General features: G+C 42.8%; 1 protein-coding gene across 3 annotated transcripts in view; it reads right to left on the bottom strand.

Annotated features, from left to right (window-relative positions):
- SGSM2 (small G protein signaling modulator 2) overlaps window positions 1-22712 on the bottom strand; it is a 511886-nt gene that overhangs the window by 59794 nt on the left and 429380 nt on the right. For all 3 annotated transcript variants that reach the window (XM_075335301.1, XM_075335300.1, XM_075335299.1), the window contains 2 exons: window positions 10029-10182; window positions 395-459 (listed from right to left, as the gene is read on the bottom strand). In XM_075335301.1, coding sequence (XP_075191416.1) covers window positions 395-459; window positions 10029-10182 — 219 coding nt within the window. The remainder of the gene's footprint in view (window positions 1-394; window positions 460-10028; window positions 10183-22712) is intronic.

Here is a 22712-nt window from a genome sequence, read left to right on the forward strand (position 1 = left end):
TAACCCCTTCACCACCCCGGGAGATTTTCCATTTTCATTTTCCTCCCTTTCTTCGAAGAGACATAACGTTTTTATTATTCCGTCAATATAGCCATATGAGGGCTTATTTTTGTGGGACAAGTTGCACTTTTGAATGACAACATTCATTCTGCCACATAATGTACTGTAAAACAAGAAAAAAAATCCAAGTGCGGTGAAATTACATACTCACCATTAGGTTAGTGGTCAATGGTTAAGTAAAACTGCATGATGACAAAATCAGGAGCCAGAGTACCGGTACTTTGTGATTTACCAAACGGCATAACTACTATAACTAAACGCTATAAAGCTCATGGAGTACGCATCACCCTACAGTCATGAAAAGATGTAGGAAGAAAAAAGGATATTCACTTACATCCATAGAAAGCTCTGGAAACAATCTGTCTTTTCATGTTTTCACACAATAACTTAAGCGGGGTTCTGTGAGGAAAAAGAAGAAATAAAATGAGCTGTAAATGATAGCAAAACTATGTAGACACAAAGGCCATGATTCGTACAAGCTATTACAACAGAATTCTGGCATCAGAAGTCATAACATGTGTACACAACACCTAGTTGTGCAAAAATGTTGTGAATTTTTGCCAGTTTTGCCCAACACTGTGGCCAAGATGGGGATCTGATGCCAAAGCTTGTCTAATTCATGCAGCGCTGTGGCGTTCCTTATGCCAGAAATCATACTCCAGTCCCTGACTGGAGTAAGATTTATGGTGAAGTGAATGGAGGTGCACTCCACTTATCAGACGCTTCTGATTTATTAAGAGACGTGTGCATCTTAATGGAATCAAGAAGATCTGACTCCAACACGCTCCCTCTTCAAGACCGGAGGTAGTGTAGTGGTATAGTGGTTACTACAGCAGCGCAGGGGTCCAGGGTTCAAATCCCACCAATGACAACATCTACAAGGAGTTTGTAGATTCTCCCCATGCTTGTGTGGGTTTCCTCCCACACTCTAATGACATACTGATAGGGAATTTGGATTGTGAGCCCCGCTGTGGAATTAATAGCGCTAAATAAGAGTAAAAAAAACATCAGGGCAAAGGTGGCTTGAAATTTTGATAAATAGCAGCATAAACTGCAAGGTGGCTTCAAGTGCTGTAACTCTGTTAAAGGAGTTGTCCAGGACCGAGAGAAACGATTTGACCTCTATTTATAACATATGAACTAAACTACAGCAAGAATTACAGCACTTGGAGCAAATAAGCACTTTAAATCATATTAAACAGATGAAAAATGATTACTATAGAACAAGAATATGAACTTTTTCTTTGGCATTTGTTTATGATAATTATTCCTAAAATTAAACTCCACTTGGGAATAATAATTTGCAACATTACACATATAAAATCTAGTTAAAGTGTAACCATCGTTTTAATTTTTATTCCATACATCAATAGCACACATGACAATAAGCAACTTTGTAATATTTCTTATCAGACAAACTTGCTTCTTTCTCTGCCAGAATTGATCAGTCATTATCAAAATTCTCAATTTCAAGGTATAATCTGTATTCAGTGAAGACTTTTCCATTACTGAGATAGGAGATGGCAGCTGGTGCTGATGAGATTCTATGACGGCAGGAGGAGGGAGGAGCTAGATACAGAGGGAGGAGCTAAAGACAGAAGGAGGAGCTAGAGGCAGAGCTCCGCCTCCTATCTACATAGACTCTCATCAGCGGAATTTGGATAATGACTAGTGTTGAGCGGACCTAGACTGTAAACGTCCGGATCAGTAGCAGTTTCAGCGCTATCTCTGGGCCGGACCCGGGTGCATGATCCGGAATCGGCAATTAATAAAAATGAAAAAAAAACAATAAATAAATGAGCGTTTCATACTTACCGAGACTTGGTGTCATGGCGGAATACTCCTTCCGGGTCACGCTTTCACTTCTGTGCTGTGCACGCAATCACACAGCTTTCCGTGTTTTCCCCGCCCACCGGCCGTCCTCTCAGCTATGATTGGTTCCTGGCTGACGCGCCCCCCAGCCTGTGACAGTCTCTGCTGCGGTCATCGTTTATCGCGGCTCAGTAATAGGCTGCACTCAGAGCGGGCAGTCTCCTCTATAGCTGCTCGCTCTGAGATGTAGCAGAGCTGGATGTGTCGGCGTGGGACTTCTCCTGTGGATTACGTCGGAGCTGCAGGGCGTTGGGCTTAATAAAGAGGTGAAGCAGGGTGTGTTTTGTATTTTATTTCAAATAAAGGATTGTTCTCTGTGTTTATTTACTGTCACTTACAGGTTTGTGTGATGCAGGTATCTGATAGACGCCTGTGATATCACACTAACCTAGGGTTTAGCAGCAGCTGTATGCTGTTATTAACCCCTGCTATTACCCCGACTGGCACCGCATCACGTCTCCGGGAAGAGCCGGTATCGCACACCGGTATGGTCACATCTAATAGATGCGGCAGTACCGGGCGGCTGCGGGCTGAGGATACCAGCCCCCAGCCGGCGTTATCTTGGCTGGGGGTGAAAACTGGGGGGACCGCATGTCATTTTTTTTAAAGCGTTATTTTCTACGCTGCAGTCACACTTGTGAGGAACACCCGCAAGTCTGATATCGCAGAACAGCTGCACACTTCTGACAGGAGCGTGCATGTGTTTCTAAGCACATGCACGCTCATGTTCAGACAGTAGCAGGCTGTGTCGGGTGATGTCAGACCCACATGAGTCTGACAGCACATCACCGGCACTGCTGCACACTTCTGACAGGAGCGTGCATGTGTTTCTAGGTACATGCACGCTCATGTTCAGACAGTAGCAGGCTGTGCCGGGTGATGTCAGACCCGCACGAGTGACAGCGCATCACCGGCACTGCTGGACACTTCTGACAGGAGTAAAAAAAAAAAATTCTGCCAGCAGGTGGTAATTTGGTGATAAAAGCTGGTGCAGACGATTTCAGCACCAAATGTGCATCTCCTGGCAAAAAAACGCGGCAACAATCCAGAAACAATAACCGCGGCAAAAAAATTCCGCCAAAACACTGTTTTTTTGCCAGGAGGTGTAGATTAGATGCAGGAATATGGTATAAAAATTTTAGCACAAAATATGCATCTCTTGGCCAAAAAAAATGCGATTTCTCTGCTAGGAGATGCAGGTCTGTGAACTCAGTGACCTCCACCTGAGGTCAGGTTACCTGCGATCACATATGAAGGACCGTGGGAATCTCCAGCTGTGACCGCAAATGACCTGAGTGAAATCACCGCTCAATGCGCAGCTCATTCATTCTCTGGAGCTCACAGCGGTCGTGCCGCTCTCTGTGATATTCAGATGTAACAGAGCTGAAGCGGCGTGGGACTTCTGTGGATTACGTCGGAGCTGCAGGGTGTTGGGGCTTAATAAAGAGGTGAAGCAGGGTGTGTTTTGTATTTTATTTCAAATAAAGGATTGTTCTCTGTGTTTATTTACTGTCACTTAAAGGTTTGTGTGATGCAGGTATCTGATAGACGCCTGTGCCGTCAGACAAAGCTAGGTTTTAGCAGCAGCTGTGCGCTGTTATTAACCCCTGCTCTTACCCCGACTGGCACCGCATCACGCCTGCAGGAAGAGCCGGTAGCGCACACTGGTATGGTCACATCTAACAGATGCGGCAGTAGCGGGCGGCTGCGGGCTGAGGATATACCAGCCCCCAGCCGGCATTATCTTGGCTGGGGATGAAAATAGGGGGAACCGCACGTCGGATTTTTTTTTACTTTCACCGGAATCACACATGCGAGGGACTCATGCGAGTCTCCCATGGCAGCACCTGACAGCCCCGCACGTGTGACTCTGGGCACTGTATACACAGCACAGATACAGTGCGACAGCTGGGGCTGCAGCCGCGCGCTATAACTGTGCTGCCGAGTGTTTACTACCGTGAACTCACCGACAGACTGTATTGCTTTCCCCGCCCACCGGCCGTCCTGGCGCCTGTGATTGGTTGCAGTTAGCTGACACGCTGTCACTCAGGGTGGGGGTGTGTCTGACTGCAAACAACACGCATAGGTGGGGGCGAAAACAATGAATATTGAATTGTTGGCTCCGGAAGGTAACAGCGTGACCCGGAAAGAGTGTGCTGCCATGACAGCGCCTCGGTGAGTATGCCGCGCTCGCTCCTAGCCCCCTAGCCTCTCCACAAACGTTTTTAACCTCCGGATTCCGGTCCCCATTGACTTATATGGGCACCGGATTCCGGAGCGGATCGTACTCTTTTTTAAATCTGGCAGTGATCCGCCGGTACCGGATTATTGGCCGTCCGATCAGCTCTAATAATAACTGATCAATTCTGTCAGAGAAAGAAGCAGATTTCTCTGATAAGATATATTACAATGTGGCTTATTACCATGTGTACTATTGATTTATGTAATACAAATTAAAATGATGGTTTTACACTTTAATTTCGTAAATTATTTTTTTTTACTGGTTCTAAGTTACATGATGTAACAGGACACAGGGACAGGTGTGGTCTTCCTGAGATAACCCTTGTTGTTTTACCCTGATGGTAGAAAGATCATTGACTTTGGTGAGATTTCTCATTCTCACTCTCACAATTGAACAGAGCACTGGGACAGGATCCTTTTAAAGTCAGTTAAATTAGGACTCATTCAGACAACAGTTTTTAACATTGTAGTGTAATCTATGGGAATGTTCACACATCCGGTATTTATTTTTTTTTTTTGTGTGTAGACATGTCCTATATTGATCCGAATATTAGATCAAGATCTTAAATGCAAGTTTATGGTTCCATGGAAAAATTTAAAAAAAAAATTGTTTAAAAGAACTGAGAGTCCTCAGTGGTTGATACCTTTTAATGGCTAACTAAAAAGATGTTAATAATAACAAACGTTCGAGACTACTCAGGTCTTCATTAGGCGCAGTATAGCACAAAATCTGAAGAGTCACATATTTATACACAACAGGACATAAGGTCCAGTCACACTAAACAACTTACCAGCGATCCCAACAACGATAGGGATCGCTGGTAAGTTGCTAGGAGGTTGCTGGTGAGATGTCACACTGCGACGCTCCAGCGATCCCACCAGCAACCTGACCTGGCAGGGATCGCTGGAGCGTCGCTACACGAGTTGCTGGTGAGCTCACCAGCAACCAGTGACCAGCCCCCAGCGCCGCGTGGAAGATGCTGCGCTTGGTAACTAAGGTAAATATCGGGTAACCAACCCGATATTTACCTTGGTTACCAGCTCACGCAGCTACACGTGCAGAGAGCAGGGAGCAGCGCACACTGAGCGCTGGCTCCCTGCTCTCCTAGTACAGCACACATCGGGTTAATTACCCGATGTGTACTGCAGCTACACGTGCACAGAGCAGGGAGCAGCGCACAATGCTTAGCGCTGGCTCCTTGCTCTCCTAGCTACAGCACACATGGGGTTAATTAACCCGATGTGTCCTGCAGCTACATGTGCACAGAGCAGGAGCCGGCACTGACAGTGAGAGCGGCGGAGGCTGGTATCAAAGGTAAATATCGGGTAACCAAGGACAGGGCTTCTTGGTTACCCGATGTTTACATTGGTTACCAGCCTCCGCAGAAGCCGGCTCCTGCTGCCTGCACATTTAGTTGTTGCTGTCTCGCTGTCACACACAGCGATCTGTGCTTCACAGCGGGACAGCAACAACTAAAAAATGGCCCAGGACATTCAGCAACAACCAACGACCTCACAGCAGGGGCCAGGTTGTTGCTGGATGTCACACACAGCAACATCGCTAGCAACGTCACAAAAGTTGTTCGTTAGCAGCGATGTTGCTAGCGATGTTGCTTAGTGTGACGGGGCCTATAGAATGGAGCAGTAAATAACACAAGTTATGTGAAGCAGAACTATCAGTATGGCAAGGGGACAAAGTGTTGAGGCCGCAAATATTGCAGCAGTTTATAGATAAGGAGTGTGAAAGTTTTATTGTCTTCTGATTGGGGTCTGGTCCAGAGTTGTGATGCCCCCAGATGGTCTGAGGAGCACATCTCTTTATTGTTGTAAAAAGACATAAATCCATGTGACACATTCATTCCTGCTCTGATGAAGAGACCTGAGTAGTCTCGAAAGCTTGCTATTTATTACCATCTTTTTTAGTTAGCCATTAAAAGGTATCAACCACTGAGGACACTCAGTTCTTTTAAACAATTTTTTTTTTATCTCTACTGGCTAACAGGATACAAGGATATATTTTACCTGTGGAAAAATAAAACAGCATTTTGATGCCATCGTGTGCTGACCATTTTTCACAGGCTGCTAGAGCTGAGGAAGTACAAAAACCTATTTTTGGGGGTTCTCATCCAAGAAAAACTAATAAAACTGACAAAACTCATGAAACGCTAAAGAAAAAAAAAAGATGAAACAAAAGGCTGCTTTACACACAGCGACTTCCCTAGCGATGTCGCTGGTGAAAGCACCCGCCCCCGTTGGTTGTGCGTCACGGGCAAATCGCTGCTCATGGCGCACAACATCGCTAGGACCCGTCACACGTACTTACCTTTCCTGCGATGTTGCTGTGGCTGGTGAACCGCCTCCTTTCTAAGGGGGCGGTTTGTGCAGCGTCACAGCGACGTCACACGGCAGCCGTCCAATCGAAGCGAAGGGGTGGAGTGCAGCCGAAAGAAAGTGACGCCCACCTTGTTGCCGGAGGACGCACTTACGGTGTTGTTCCTCATTCCTGGGGTGTCACACGTAGTGATGTGTGCTGCCTCAGGAACGACGAACAACCTGCGTTCTGCAACAGCAACGATATTTGGGATTTGAACGACGTGTCAACGATCAACAATTACCGTAGGTGAGTAATTTTGATCATTAGCGGTCGTTCGTACGTTTCACACGCAACGACATCGCTAATGAGGCCGGACGTGCGTCACGAATTCCGTGACCCCAACGACATCTAGTTAGCGATGTTGTTGCGTGTAAAGCCCCCTTTAGGCTAAGTTCAAATGTTGTGTTTGGCAGCATTTGTTGCTTTTCTATGGAAATTAAAGTTGCTTTTTACAGTACTAGCAAAACCTATGACATTTTAGAAATCTCATGCACACACCTGATTTTTTTTTTCAACTGAATGAATTTGGAAACTGCTGTGCTTCTGAAAACTGCAGCAGGTCAATTCTTTCAGCATTTTTACAGCTTTTTTTTTTACCATAGAAAGTAATGAGGGAGCGCAGAAACACTGGGACAAATGCAACTATGCATTTTTACTATTTTTTGTTGTTCTCGTTTTGCTGTATTTGAGATGGGGTTTTTGGTGAATAAAACTTTGCAAAATGCAGTAAAACCTACTTTTTGAAAGCTGCTTCTTTATTGCCCAGAGGCAGTTTTACTCATACTTGAAAAAAACGCCCCATACATATTAGCGTAATGGCGGCGGAATCCGGAATCCACAGACATTGGGATATTTGTAATTATTTGTAATGGATATTACAAATCTTGGAAAACCCCTTTAAACTCTGTCGGCTGATATTGTTCCATATAAAGCTAGTAGCATGAGCCCGAATAATCTTATTAAGATTATAAAGAAATAAGGAAGAGTTACATTGTAACTAGAGATGGGTGAATAGTAAAATATTCGTGTTCGAATTATTCCTAGTACTATTCCAGTATTCGTCATGTATAATGAACCTAATGCAAGTCAATTGGAAACCTGAGCATTTTTCTGGGAAATTTTGAAGAAAAATTCTCGGGTTCTCCATTGACTTGTATTAGACTCGTTATTTGTGACGAATACTAGAATAGAACTAGGTATCCGGTATGACTAATCCGAAAACAAATATTTGAACTATTCGGCCATAACTAATTATCACCTTTAATTTTTAGAAGTAATACAAAGCAGAAAATAAAACAACTTTAGTTATTCTTATATTATCAACTTTTATTGATTTTCAAACTGTGAGGTTGGCCTCCGAGGTGATGGGGAGGCAAACGTCACACAAGTGGCCATATGCTGCACAGTCCTTTCTAGGACTGTCACAATTTCATCTTTATCTCGTTCTGGGCTCAAGAAGCTGAAAGAGGAAAACTGAGAGATTTTTTTAATTTAAACACAGATTTCCACTACAGATGGAGAGGCCCGGACATCATCTTGATCTGTCTGCTGTGGACTGGTGTGTTTGTAAGGGGGTGACAGGAGTTAGATAGAAGGGTAGGTTGGGGTGTAGTTTGCGTGGTTCACCATTAGAGGGCAAAGGGACCCCATAGTTGTTTGTAGGAGGGGGAAGAGAGAGTTTAGGAGAATGGGGAAGGCACTAACGAGGGAGAAAAAGGGAAGGTGAGGAGAGTAGTGAAGAAGATGTGACGCCCTGGCAAAAACCAGGTAGTCACAGATAGGCCCCGCATAACACCCTTCCCTCACTTAGGGAACACACAGCCGACCTGAAACCCTAGTCACCCCCCTTAGGGAAAGAGAGACACACCAGTGGGCGGGACCAGGTGGTTGGACACGCCCACCCAGGGGTCTAGACAGACCGGGGCGGGAAAACAAGCAGTTAAGCTTCAGTTCAGTTTGGAGTTCAAGTGGAGAGGAGTGTGGGCTGGAACTAGGTGTAGCTCCAGAAGAGGAAGTTCAAGTTGAACGGTGCCAAGGTAGGAGCCCTGGTGCCTTGGCTAGGTGGCAGACGGTGGTCTCCGTCAGCAGGAGACGGGAAGACTACTCGGCACAACCGAGGTGGACCAGGACAGGGTTGTAGCCCGCCGGTACCGACACGGGGAACCGACCAGGTTTCCGGCGCACAAAGGGAGGTACTCGGACCCTGAAGCCAGGTCCGGAAACCAGCGGCCGGTTAATTAACCGATTGAGGCCAGGACTTGAGGTCCTGTCCCACCCAAAGTCCCTCATAGAAGACAACAGCCCATCGAAAGGGATAGGAGGTCACCGCCAGGGCCCATAGATCCCACGGGCCAGCGTCTGCGGGCATGGCTCCTTAGGCCACATCCAGCCAGGAGCGGACTCCTGAGTTGCAGACTAGGAAGTCCACCTTACACAAAGTCAGTGCAGAGGAAAATGACAGTGACCACCAGCCTGGGTGGGGGACCTGAATGCAACCGACCGCGGCGGCCGGCCAGCAGCACCTTTGGTTTACCAAAAGACTTGTGTGATTCCTTTACTGTGAGTAACCAAACATCCCCTGCTTGCTCAGGTGCGCCGGCCCTTGCCACCGCCATACCCTGCACAAAGACACCGGGTCCTGGGACAATCATCCCTACCCACGGAGGGGTTACATCCAGCTGCCACTACATCTCCCCCGGATGCCCCATAACAGCAGCGGTGGTGTCCCACCTCACCACACACCGTGGGTGGCGTCACGAACTTTACACGACCCAGCCCGTACATATACGTCCCCCTTTTTATTCGGCGTGTCCGCGAGACCCCCGGGTCCTGAGACCCTCGAGCCACCCCCTTAGAAGGTCCGGATTCGAGCAGCGGCGGCTGCTGACACGGGGGCGGCACAAAGACAAGGCAGAGTGAGAGGCTGCAGACTAACACAGAGTGGAGGTAGTCGGATCCTGAAGTAGAAAAGGTCGCCCTGTTGTTTGAAGACTGTCTGGAAAGAATGTTGCTGAAGTTCCCAGGGAAGAGCGATGTCAGCATGGCCAGAGCACCCGTATTCGCAGGGAAAGGGACCGGTAAACCAGGAGGCCGATGGAAAACTCGGACAGCTGGGATAGTGAAGGTAGCAATAAAATGAATATGTCTGAGAAAGAAGAAGTGTCCTGTCTTAGAGAAAGAAGATGTTTATCAATTAAAGAAAGAGAAGATGTTGTTGAATGAGGAATCTGGAGTCTGCCTCTTCTTTATCGGGACTGTATACTAATCCAGAGGTAAATTTAGTAGCACCCCTGGGGGCTGGCATCCTTCTGCTGCCCCTGCTACGCTCACCCCTTTTCCATGTAGCGAGTCGGCCGGGGACACGACTACAATCCCAGGTCTCGTCTGAACCTCCGGTCGACCCTACATGTTCTTTATATGAAGCCCTGGTTTAGTAAAACAAAATGCATTATGAATATCTGGTAGTAAGGACATGGCTTACCTGTCATGGACACAGGTACAACAGCTGGAAATATCATACGGAGAGCTTCCCGTGGAGCAGGACAGACACGATGACCCCTGACTGCAATACTCATTAAGCTGCCAGGGCAAAAGATTAGCACCAAATCCTTGCATCTCTATCACGTCTCCGGAGTCTGGAGAGACATATCAATCAATCAGAGGACAGAGTGAATCCAATACAAATAATGCTGAGAAACGCTCTTGGTTATTGAACACGAGCTTACATTCAGTAATGATGTATCTGCCATTTGTAACTGTCATTAACTTATCTCTCTGTTCGGTGCAGTCGAGAGTGACTAAGCTACACTGTGTCGTAGATATGTGAATGTCACTCGGAAAGAAAAGTGTCAATTTTTTGGGTGGGTGGAGAAAGTGATCATAAGAAATAGGACTGGAAATGCTTGTGCACTGAGCGGTGTGACAGTTTTCTACTTTTCAATGACATTTTTATAACATATTAAAGGCGCAGTCTCATGAAGAACACTCCTATCCATAAGGCCTATGAGCATATGTATATTATAAGGGGAGGTCCCTGCTCAGCCACCTCCCCTTATGTATAAGCCAGCGCTAGGAGAAGATCCTTTCTAACAGACTCAAGTAATCCCTGAGCACAAATCTGAATGGCCACCATGAAATACTACATTCCCCCGTAAGAAATGCCATGACTTTGCCAGCAAACAGAAGATTTCCCCTACACTGACCCATAGACAGTCTAAAAACTAATCCACCCCCATTTTTTTTTTCCCGACAAAGGATTTTTCCCAACATTAAAAGTTTTTACCGTTACTACAGTTGGGACTCTAAAAACCTGGGCTCTCACCTTTTCCTGGCAGTACCATAGACAATAACTATAGCGGGAGCTGGCTTCTAACTGGACTTTTCAGCCCCTGTTCTTGGGATTGGGGAGGGTCCCAGAGGTCAGACTAAAACCAATGTGCAAGTTATCCCCTATCCATTTGAAGTTACAAATTGGAAATAACATTTAAGTTTGTTAATTGTTCATTAACTTGTGGAAACTTCATATATTTCCAATTCATTATTGAGTATTAGGAACCAGTTAAGGCACAAATAAAGAACGTTCGTTTTAATGTTAACATTGTGACATCTAGGAAGCAGCTCAATACTAATTATGTGAGATTTGGTTTATAATTTACTATATAGTGTTCTGTATGAACAATTACTCAAATGTATTAAGTGCCAGGGGTTTCAGGGAACTTTAAATTATATGGGTTTTCTCAACATTTATGCAAAATTTAGCCGAAAACACAAAATGGGTTAACAGAAAAATCTTGTTACTTCAATGTCCTGCTGCCAATCTAGGGTACTGTGAGGCCAATGATTGCCTGAAGTGGTCGAGTGAATGATGATATACAATGCCTTGAAAAGTATTCATACCCCAAGAACTTTTCCCTATTTTGTCACATTACACAAACAAACCTAAAAGTATTTTATTTGGATATTATATGATATAGCAACACAACGTTGCAAGTATTTGTGAAGTGTAAAGGAAATTATACATTATTTTTTAAATATTTTAATATATATATATATATCTATCTATCTGAAAATTGTGACGTGCATTTGTATTCATGCTCCCTGAGTCAATACTATCGAGGACCACCTTTAACTGTAAGTCTTTTGGAGCATGCATCTACAAGATTTGCACATGTAGAGGCTAAATTTTTGTCCATTTTTCCTTGCAAAATAGCACTAGCTTAGTGAAATTGGATGGAGAACGTCTGTGAACAGCAATTTTCAGGTTTTGCCATAAATATTTAATCAGATTTAGGTCTGGACTTTGAATGGACCATTCACACACATGAATATGCTTTGCTATAAACCATCCATTGTAGCTCTGACAGTATGTTTAGGGTTGCTGTCCAGCTGGAAGGTGAACCTACACCCCAGTTCCAAGTCTTTTGCATCTTCTAACAGGTTTTCCCCAGGATTGTGCTGTATTTAGCTCCATCCATCTTCCCATGAACTCTGACCAGCTTCCCTATCCCCGCTGAAGAAAAAGATCAAAACAGCATGATTCTACCACCATGTGTGACAGTGGGGATGATGATTTCAGGGTGATGTGCAATGCCTCTTTTCCACCACACTTAGCATCTTTGATTTAGCCCAAAAAGTTCAACTTTGATCTCATCTGACCAGAGAACCTTCTTTCCCTGTTAGTTGTGTGGCTGTTTCCAAAACTGCAAATGGAACTTCTTATGGATTACTTTAAAAAATGTATTTCTTCTTGACACTCTTCCATAGAGGCCAGAAGTGTGCAGTATATGGCTAATAGTTTCCCTGTAGACAAATTCTCCTACCTGAGCTGTGGCTCTCTGCACCTCCTCTAAAGTGACAATGGGCCTCTTGACTGCTTCTCTAATTAGTGCTCTCATGTTCGTTTAGGTGAACAGCCATGTGTTGGTAGATTTGCAGTTGTTCCATTTTTTGATGCTGGATTGAACAGTGCTCTGTGAAACATTCAGATTATAACTTAACCCTGCTTTACTCCTTTCCACAACTTTATCCCTGACCTGTCTGATGTGTTCCTTAGTGTTCATGATGCTGTTTAATCCCTAATGTTCTTAAACAACCTCTGACGCCTTCACAGAACAGCTGTAGTTATGCTGAAAATAAAATTACAAACATGTGGACTCAATTTACTAATTAGGTGACTTCTGAATGCAATTGATCCCTCACGATTTTATTTAGGGGAATCAGGCTACAGTGGGCTGAATACAAATGTGCATCTCAATTTTCAGACTTATATGTTTAAAATATTTAGAAAACCATGTATCATTTCCTTTACACTTCACAAATACTTGTTACTTTGTGTTGGTATATCACATAAAATACCAATAAAATATATTTAAGTTTCTGGCTGTAATGTGAAAAAATGTAGACAAATTCGCGGAGTATGAATACTTTTTCAAGACACTGTATGGCAAATGATCACTGTAGGAAATAATCAAAGACCGTCATTGACCACCAGAGTGGTGGAGGATAGAGTTGAGCGAGTACCTAACTATTCTTAATCGCTATACTCATAACGAGTACTGTCTAATACTCGCGTATTTGTTCCGCATAGGGTATGCAATGCAAGTGAATGGGGAAAAGCTCGCAAAGTAACGAGTACTATTCATGCGAGTAGCGAATAGTGCGGAATTTGAGTTACTCGTTACTTTGCTAGTATTGCCCCATTGACTTGCATTGCACACACTATTCGGAATGAATACGCGAGTATTACACAGTACGCGTTAGGAGTATAGCGAGTATGAACAGTTAGGTACTCGCTCAACTCTAGTGGAGGATTGAAGAAGTGGTTATGGTTTAATTTATTTAACCCATTCCATGCTCTTGGCTAAATGTTGATAAACACAAGATAACCTCTTGCTGCTTATAGGTATAGTGCCTCTTGGCTGACCCCTGATAGAGGGATAGGAGATGTTGGATTTTAACATGCCCAAGGTATCATGTAGAACTTATTTCGCTTTCCTCCCCATTGAAGTAAGCATTCTTGGGATAAGCACACATGGTTATGGCTATCTCAGAACAGATAGTTGCTGGCTGAACCAACCAATAGCTACCTCAACTGTATGGCCATCTTATATCATTTTAGATATAGGCACACAGCAACCCACCCTAAATCAAAAAGTTGTTGGGTTTGTCCCACATTTTGTAATCTAATTATCTATTCTTATTTGGCTGACAATTTTGGGCCAAGACATCTGACGCTATATGCCTTTGATTTTGTGTTTCTGTACTTTAGGTTGTCAATGTATTTGGTATGTTGTGAACCAGTAACGGGATATAATGTAACAATGGTCATTAATGCTATGAAAACACTTACATTTCAACACATTTACATATAAAACACATTTTTATTAATAAAGGCCTTTCAGCTCTCCCCATGATATGAACTAAGTCACCAACATAAACCATGTTACCAAACATTTTGCCATCATAGGTGGGAAATAAAAGCATAATGTACAAATAGAATTAGAGGCCATTTATTTCAGGAAGGAAGCCATGGTAAGAGATCCAGATTTCAGGCCTCATCACAAGCAAATGATAAAAATAAAAATCAGCACATGTGCAGAAGAAACATGACAAAGGGGGATGTATGTGGTTCATGCATCAAATCAGGGTGCGATGAGAAGATTTGGTTACCGGCATCGACCATGGGGAGCAAAGCAATATATAGATGTAGGAAGAAAAGAAGTCACCCCTTCACCCTTTGTGCCTTAAGCTCTGCCAGTATTATATAGTTATTTATTGTATTATTATACTTTGAAAAAGTTAAGAGGTTGGGAAACCTCTAAAAATCAATATTCCCCACTGGCAGGTATTACTTTTTTTTTTGTCAGAGGGGAAGGGGTATTGTGTAGGAAGGTAAAATAAATTCACAGCAATGCAAGAACATGCCAACACTTAGAAAAAGAAATATATGAATAATAACTGCTAAGGAAAGCCAAATTTTAATGAAAAAATGCTCTTCACCTTAATTCTTCAGGGAGGGAGCTGGATGGCCAAAATTGTATTGCATTTTATTCTATAGCAATAAAATGTATAAAAGTAGTAGATCGCCCCCGCATCTGCCACAATTGTTTGGATTAAAATATTCCATTAATTAAGATATTTTTCACGGGCCCAAATAAAAAAATAAAAAAAATCATGATAATAAAAAAAAAGTATTCACATGGAAAAGATGAAATTATTTATAGAAATAAAGGATTACAAAATGGAAAATCAGAACCCCACAGAACCTAAAGATCCAGATGAAAGGTACCGGAGTCGTTGAAGAATTAGAAGTGAACAGCATCCTCATTATTTTGTACCCTTCATCAATTGTTGGATAGCTGCAAAATTGGCCACATGCAAAGGTCGAGCATGTTGCAAACACCAGCAGACAAGGGCAAGCAAACCCCGTACCAACAGTGATGTCATTATCGGGAGGCAGGACACAATGTTTGCATCACAAATAATTCCAGGAATCGTTCTATTACTGCGTATAATGGATTAGATGATATCACTACAACGGGCTGATGTCCTGTTTAAATGATTTAATTTGTATTTAAACCCTAGAATATGAGGTGGCAAAGCCAGACATTGCTTGGTTTAGTCTGGACGTTAATTGCATATTCCATTCCAGCAAATAAAATTCTTGAGCCTAGAAAAACAAAAAGTCCTGATATACATGTGTTTGTTGTGTAGCGTTTGACTAATATTTATTTTTAAACTTGATTTTTAGTTGTGTGAGTGAAATACACTCCTTCTACCGTATGCCACTGGAACTCCAAATTAGTAAGATTTTTAGGAGCGCTCAGGAAATCATTGCAGCACACATGCTTTGTGGTGTACTAAAAGTTTATGTTTTATTACATAATGTGACCAGTTAATATAGTATCCCAAACAAAGAAATAACTCCTAAGAACTATACACCAATAAGAGCCACAGGGGTGTGTATAGAAATGTGAAACTTTCCCGCCCATCAGTGTTAGCTGAGCCCTATGTCATCATGAGTTATAAGACAAGATGATTTCTATAAGAACAAAAATGGATTGTATTCTCTCACATTTGTGAGCTATGATCACTGATCCTAAGGGTATGTGCATATGACATCTTTGGTAACTGCCACAAAAAGTGATGTTCTGTCCTTTGCTACTTCTTTAATCACTTCATGGTTTGGCTTGGAGATTCTTCGGGTGGCTTCTGGTAGGAAGACAATAGCTAGTTATAGTTCAAATTATAGAAAAAGATGCTGCAGAGCCGCCACAAAAATAAAGACATAACCACTTAAAAAAAAAAGACCTCCGGCTTCTTCCTTAATTGCCTTTGCCTAGGGAAAATCTTGAAGACACTGTGTGCACATACCCTGAGGATTTGTCTTTTCTTTTTGGCAGATTCAGATGAAATTGTTGTCCATATGTTCCGTCTTATGTCACTTCTTTTAACTTCAGGGTTCGGGAACCTTGAAGCCATTAAGGCTAGGTTCGCACACTGCGTCTTTTTGACGCTGCGTTTTTGTGCGTTTTTGGCCGCTAAAAACGCACAAAAACGCACCTGCGTCGAAAAAACGATTTGGTGCGTTTTTGGCTGCGTTTTGCTGCATTTTTGATCTCTCCGTTTTGCTGCGTTTTTCCAATGCATTGCATGGGTGGAAAACACAGAAAAACGCAGGAAAGAACTGACATGTCCATTTTTTTTTTTTAACTCAAAAACGCAGGTAAAAAAAACAGATGTGTGCGGACAGCAAAAATGAAAACTCATAGACTTTGCTGGGGAAGCAAAGTCCTGCAGTTTTGAGGCCAAAAACGCACCCGAAAAACGTGCAAAAACGCCGCGAAAAACGCACTGTGCGCACATAGCCTAAAAGAAGTGACATGCTCATTCTAGTGAAATAAATACAGCACTCATTGGTAATTTTCGCCATGTGGGATGCAAAACGTCTGCAGTGCTGACTCTATGAGAAGGTGACTGAAACCTGACTGCCCCAATGATCATGGAATATTTTAATATGGAATAAAAGCAATATGAAAATTACCTGGTGAGTGCCATATATATTACTTAAACTTCATCTATAAATCATACGGAGAGGTATCCTGAAGGCAACCTCGTTAAACTAGGCACTGTCTATTTAAAAGGCTGCAAAGAATGTTGCAGGGATAAAACCGCTTCAGAACTCTATAATAACTCAACAAAACCACTTCAGAAAAGAAAAACTCCTCAAAAAAGAGAATTTACTGAAGTGGTTTATGTTCCAAAACTGCTAAAATCCCCCTCAGTGTGCATATAACCTTGTGTTCTACATTATTTTTTATATATACATTTAAAACGTTTGTTTGTTTTTCCCAAGAAGATGCTTCAGGAATCCCTCCTTCCTTTTTCCTGAAGTGTTTTTTTTTTTTTAACATTACTGTTTGGTTAACATTTTTTTTAGCGTTTTCTGTGTGTTATTTTAATTGCCTTTTTTATGCTTTTTTGACATCCATTAAGCGATATATATCATGTTAGCGTTCTTTTAAGGTGGAAATGCTTACACAACATGCAAAAAAACTTAAGGGCTTCTTCCAAGTGCTTTTTTTTAGCCTTTCCATTGACTTCTATTGTAAAGTATGGAGTGTCTGCCTAGTGGAAAAAAATTGTTTAAAAGAACTCAGTGGTTGATACCTTTTAATGGCTAACTGAAAAGATGGTAATAATAGCAAGCTTTCCAGACTAGTCAGGTCTCTTCATCAGGCATGGTATAACACAAAATCTGAAGAGTCACATATTTATACACAACAGGACATAGAATAGTGCAGTAAAAAAACAAAAAAAAACAAACAAGTTATATGAAACAAAACTCTCACTATGGCAGGGGGGCAAACTGTTGTGGCCATAAATATTGCTGCAGTTCAGTGTGAAAGTTTTATTGTCCTCTGATTAGGGTCAGGTCCAGGGCTGTGACACGGCTCGGATGGTCAGAAGAGCACATCTCTTAACTGATGTAAAAAGACATGAATCCATGAGACACATTCATTCCTGCTCTGAATGTGTCAAAGGTCATCATAAGTTCGTACTCCCATAGTCTCCTATCTCTCTGGAACTTGAAATTCGCTTTCAATACCAGCAATTTCATGTCCATGATGCTGTGGTCTGGGTTACAAAAATGTCTGGCCACAGGTAGATCTATTCTTTTTTCCTTAATTGTGTGGCGGTGACAATTCATCCTTGTCCTGAGCGGTTGTCCGGTCTCCCCTACATACAGACCCCCAGTTGGACATTTGGTACATATAATTAAGTACACCACATTGGTTGTGGTGCAGCTGAAGGTACCTGGGATCTTGTAGTCCTGATGTGATCTGGGAATTTCTATCTTGTCCGTTGTCAATATAAATGGACAGGTCTTACATTTTTTTCTGGTTGCAGGGAAATTTTTTTCTGGTTGCATTTTTTCCTGTTGTTGTTGGAGAGGATAGGGAGCTTCTGACAATGATGCCTCTGAGATTTGGGGGCTGTCTAAAACACAGAAGTGCGGGGTCTGGAAAAATAGATTTTAATCGGGCATCTTTTTGCAGTAATGGTTGTAGTTTCCATGCAGCTCCTCTAAACACCTCCAGATGTGGATTGTAGGTGACTACAAAAGGGACCCGATTGTTTTCTTCTTTAGTTTTATAATGTAGGAGATGGTTTCTTGATATTCTGGTGGCTCTTGTAATCTGGTTTTCAATTGTTCTTGGGTGGTAGCCTTGATTCAAAAAGGTCTTTCTGAGGCCCTCAATGTGATCGTCTCTATCTGTACTGTTGAAACATATCCGATTGTACCTGATAGCCTGGCTGTATACAATAGAGTTTTTTATGTGTTTTGGATAAAAACTGTCCCATTTCAGGTATGTTGGACGGTCAATTGGCTTCTTGTACAGGGATGTCTCTATTTCATTGTTCTGTAGTTTAATGATGGTGTCCAAGAAGTTGATTTCCGTGCAGGAGTAGTTGAGTGTTAGGTTGATGGTGGGATGAAACTGATTAAATTGTTCATGGAAGGTCTTCAGCTGCTGCTCAGACTCTGTCCAGATGATTAAAATATTGTCAATGTAACGGTAGTAGGCCAGGGGCCTGATAGGACAAGAGGATAAAAAGTCACTCTCAAGCTTGGCCATGAAAATATTTGGATATTGTGGTGCCATTTTGCTTCTCATTGCAGTCCCAGGTCCCAGTCTGCTGTAGATATATGTTATTGTCAAATGCAAAGTAATTGTGGGTGAGGATGAATTTTGTAAGCTTCACTACAGAATCGGCATCAGTTCCTGTATTTTCCAGGAAAATTTTGCAAGCATTTAATCCATTCTGGTGTGGAATATTCGAGTACAAGGATTCCACATCCATGGTAGCAATGATGGTTCCCTCTGGAAGAGGACCTATTGCTGATAGTTTTTTCAATAGGTCAGTAGGGGAGTCTGACCCTACACAGGACAAGAATAGGCACATTCTACATGCTTCCCAAGATTCACAAATCTGGAAACCCAGGAAGACCCATCATTTCATGTGTGGGTACCCTCACTGAACAAGTCTCTGGATGGGTAGAGGGTATCCTTAAACCCTTGGTAAGGGGTACAACCAGCTACATCCAGGACACTACTGACCTATTGAAAAAACTATCAGCAATAGGTCCTCTTCCAGAGGGAACCATCATTGCTACAATGGATGTGGAATCCTTGTACTCGAATATTCCAAACCAGGATGGATTAAATGCTTGCAAAATTTTCCTGGAAAATACAGGAACTGATGCCGATTCTGTAGTGAAGCTTACAAAATTCATCCTCACCCACAATTACTTTGCATTTGACAATAACATATATCTACAGGAGACTGGGACTGCAATGGGAAGCAAAATGGCACCACAATATGCAAATATTTTCATGGCCAAGCTTGAGAGTGACTTTTTATCCTCTTGTCCTATCAGGCCTCTGGCCTACTACCGTTACATTGACGATATTTTAATCATCTGGACAGAGTCTGAGCAGCAGCTGAAGACCTTCCATGAACAATTTAATCAGTTTCATCCCACCATCAACTTAACACTCAACTACTCCTGCACGGAAATCAACTTCTTGGACACCATCATTAAACTACAGAACAATGAAATAGAGACATCCCTGTACAAGAAGCCAATTGACCGTCCAACATACCTGAAATGGGACAGTTTTCATCCAAAACACATAAAAAACTCTATTGTATACAGCCAGGCTATCAGGTACAATCGGATATGTTTCAACAGTACAGATAGAGACAATCACCTTGAGGGCCTCAGAAAGACCTTTTTGAATCAAGACTACCACCCAAGAACAATTGAAAACCAGATTACAAGAGCCACCAGAATACCAAGAAACCATCTCCTACATTATAAAACTAAAGAAGAAAACAATCGGGTCCCTTTTGTAGTCACCTACAATCCACATCTGGAGGTGTTTAGAGGAGCTGCACGGAAACTACAACCATTACTGCAAAAAGATGCCCGATTAAAATCTATTTTTCCAGACCCCGCACTTCTGTGTTTTAGACAGCCCCCAAATCTAAGAAGCATCATTATCAGAAGCTCCCTGTCCTCTCCAACACCAATAGGAACATTTCCCTGCAACCAGAAAAAAATGTAAGACCTGTCCATTTATATTGACAACGGACAAGATAGAGATTCCCAGATCACATCAGGACTACAAGATCCCAGGTACCTTCAGCTGCACCACAACCAATGTGGTGTACTTAATTATATGTACCAAATGTCCAACTGGGGGTCTGTATGTAGGGGAGACAGGACAACAGCTCAGGACAAGGATGAATTCTCACCGCCACACAATTAAGGAAAAAAGAATAGATCTACCTGTGGCCAAACATTTTTGTAACCCAGACCACAGCATCATGGACATGAAATTGCTGGTATTGAAAGGGAATTTCAAGTCCCAGAGAGATAGGAGACTATGGGAGTACAAACTTATGATGACCTTTGACACAATCAGAGCAGGAATGAATGTGTCTCCTGGATTCATGTCTTTTTACATCAGTTAAGAGATGTGCTCCTCTGACCATCCGAGCGCGTCACAGCCCTGGACCTGACCCTAATCAGAGGACAATAACACTTTCACACTGAACTGCAGCAATATTTATGGCCACAACAGTTTGCCCCCCTGCCATAGTGATAGTTCTGTTTCAAATAACTTTTTTGTTTTTTTTGTTTTGTTTTTTACTGCACTATTCTATGTCCTGTTGTGTATAAATATGTGACTTCAGATTTTGTGTTATACCATGCCTGATGAAGAGACCTGAGTAGTCTCGAAAGCTTGCTATTATTACCATCTTTTCAGTTAGCCATTAAAAGGTATCAACCACTGAGGACTTCAGTTCTTTTAAACAATTTTTTATCTCTACTGGCTAACACAGTACAAAGATATATTTTACCTGCCTAGTGGAAAACGCCTGAAGTATGGACATGTAATTTCTTTTTACAGAAATACATACAATTTTCAATAGCGGTATTCCCCGCTCCAGAGTTTCCCAAAACTGGCCTGGTCATGTCAAGGGTTAACTCACAACGGCCTCGTTCCGGTTTCAGGAGACTCTATATCTGGGCGCTGCACCAGCAGACCAGCGCTGGTTATAGTTTTACTCTGCAGCCTGTGACTGGCTCTGGTGAGATTTCTTGTTTGATCTGACACCTTGTTACCGTGCCCTGACCTGTACCCTCCACCATTTATCTGTCTATCCCAGTCCCTGACTTCCCTCTCCTGTCATTTGCTTACCCATCCTGGTTCATCCTCATTCCCGTGTTTGCGTTTCCTCACCCTCCGGTCTTGTCTTCCGTTCACTGTGCCCTTTGTGTTCCCCTCTGCATACCTGATCTCCCAGCATCCGACCTCGGTTCTGTTTTCTGACCTGATCTTGATGCTCCCTCTGCACTGCATTGAGTTCCCGGATAGACCCTGACTGCTTGACTACTCTATTGCCCCCTGGTGGTTTGCTTGTGAACTAGCTGCTGAAGTTACTCTGCTGTACTTCAGCCTCCTTTCTGTTACAGTGTTAGATTGACTCTCCTTCACTACACTGCTGCCACCTAGTGGGAAATACGATGTACTACTTCTCACCAGCCCTTTTTACAGCGTGACAGATTCCACTTCCTTCCCCCAATAAAAATAAAAGTCCCTGTACTCACCTCCTGTTTTGGCAGTGTTCCAGCGCTGTCGGTAATCACGGTTCGGGGATCACATGACATTGTAATATCACGCGAGCCCTGCATCCAATCACTGCTTCTCTCTCCCCACCTTCAAACCAAATGAGTTAATCAACAGGAAGTGACACTGCGGCTGCAACTCACTTCCTGTTGATCGCTCATTTATTGTAAAGGCGGGGAGAGAGAAGCCGGTGGTGATTGGATGCGGGGCTCACAATGTCAATGATATCACAATGTGATATCACAACGTGAGCCCCGAACTGCAGTTACCGACAGCGCTAGAACAGCACCAGAATAGGAGGTGAGTGCAGGGTCTTTTATTTTAACTGGGGGAAACAAGTGCAATCAGAAGAGTTGTCCTAGTAATGGACAACCCCTTTAATAAACCCTCTTGCAAAAATGTTTTCAAGTAAACAGCAGAGCCACCAAAAGTGTACATATCCTTTATGAGGTTAACCAGGCTTTTAAAATAGATGTCTTTAGGATAGTCATCACTATTAGATCAGGAATCCATCTCTTGACATCCCTAATGGTCAGCTGTCTAAAGGAGCGGGTGCGCCCATCGGAGCTTCTTTATTGCTTACAACTGGTTATATATATACTGCGGAGCTAGGCTTTACGTCAACTAAGTGAAAAGGTGCAGTGTAAAGCCCTCAGCCTTTATCTAAATACCCTGATCCAGACAAAGTGGCTTGTTGGCATCCCTCCTGAGACAAAGCACCATGGGCAAGTGCCTCAGTGACCCCCTCCTAATTGCTCTGTTAATGCACGTTTCCTGATGTTATAGAAAATGTAATAATAATAATGAATTTGAGATTTTACATTAGGGTCAATTCTTCTCATTATATTGTCATATTAAATTATCCCTCACTTAACGCATCAAGGGAATAATGTATGAAAATCACATCTAATTTTTATGTTTACATTTGAACATTTGCTTAATGGATTTATATAAATTTAAAT

The sequence above is a fragment of the Anomaloglossus baeobatrachus genome, chromosome 2 (genome assembly GCF_048569485.1).
Source record: "Anomaloglossus baeobatrachus isolate aAnoBae1 chromosome 2, aAnoBae1.hap1, whole genome shotgun sequence".
Classification (NCBI taxonomy): Eukaryota; Metazoa; Chordata; class Amphibia; order Anura; family Aromobatidae; genus Anomaloglossus; species Anomaloglossus baeobatrachus.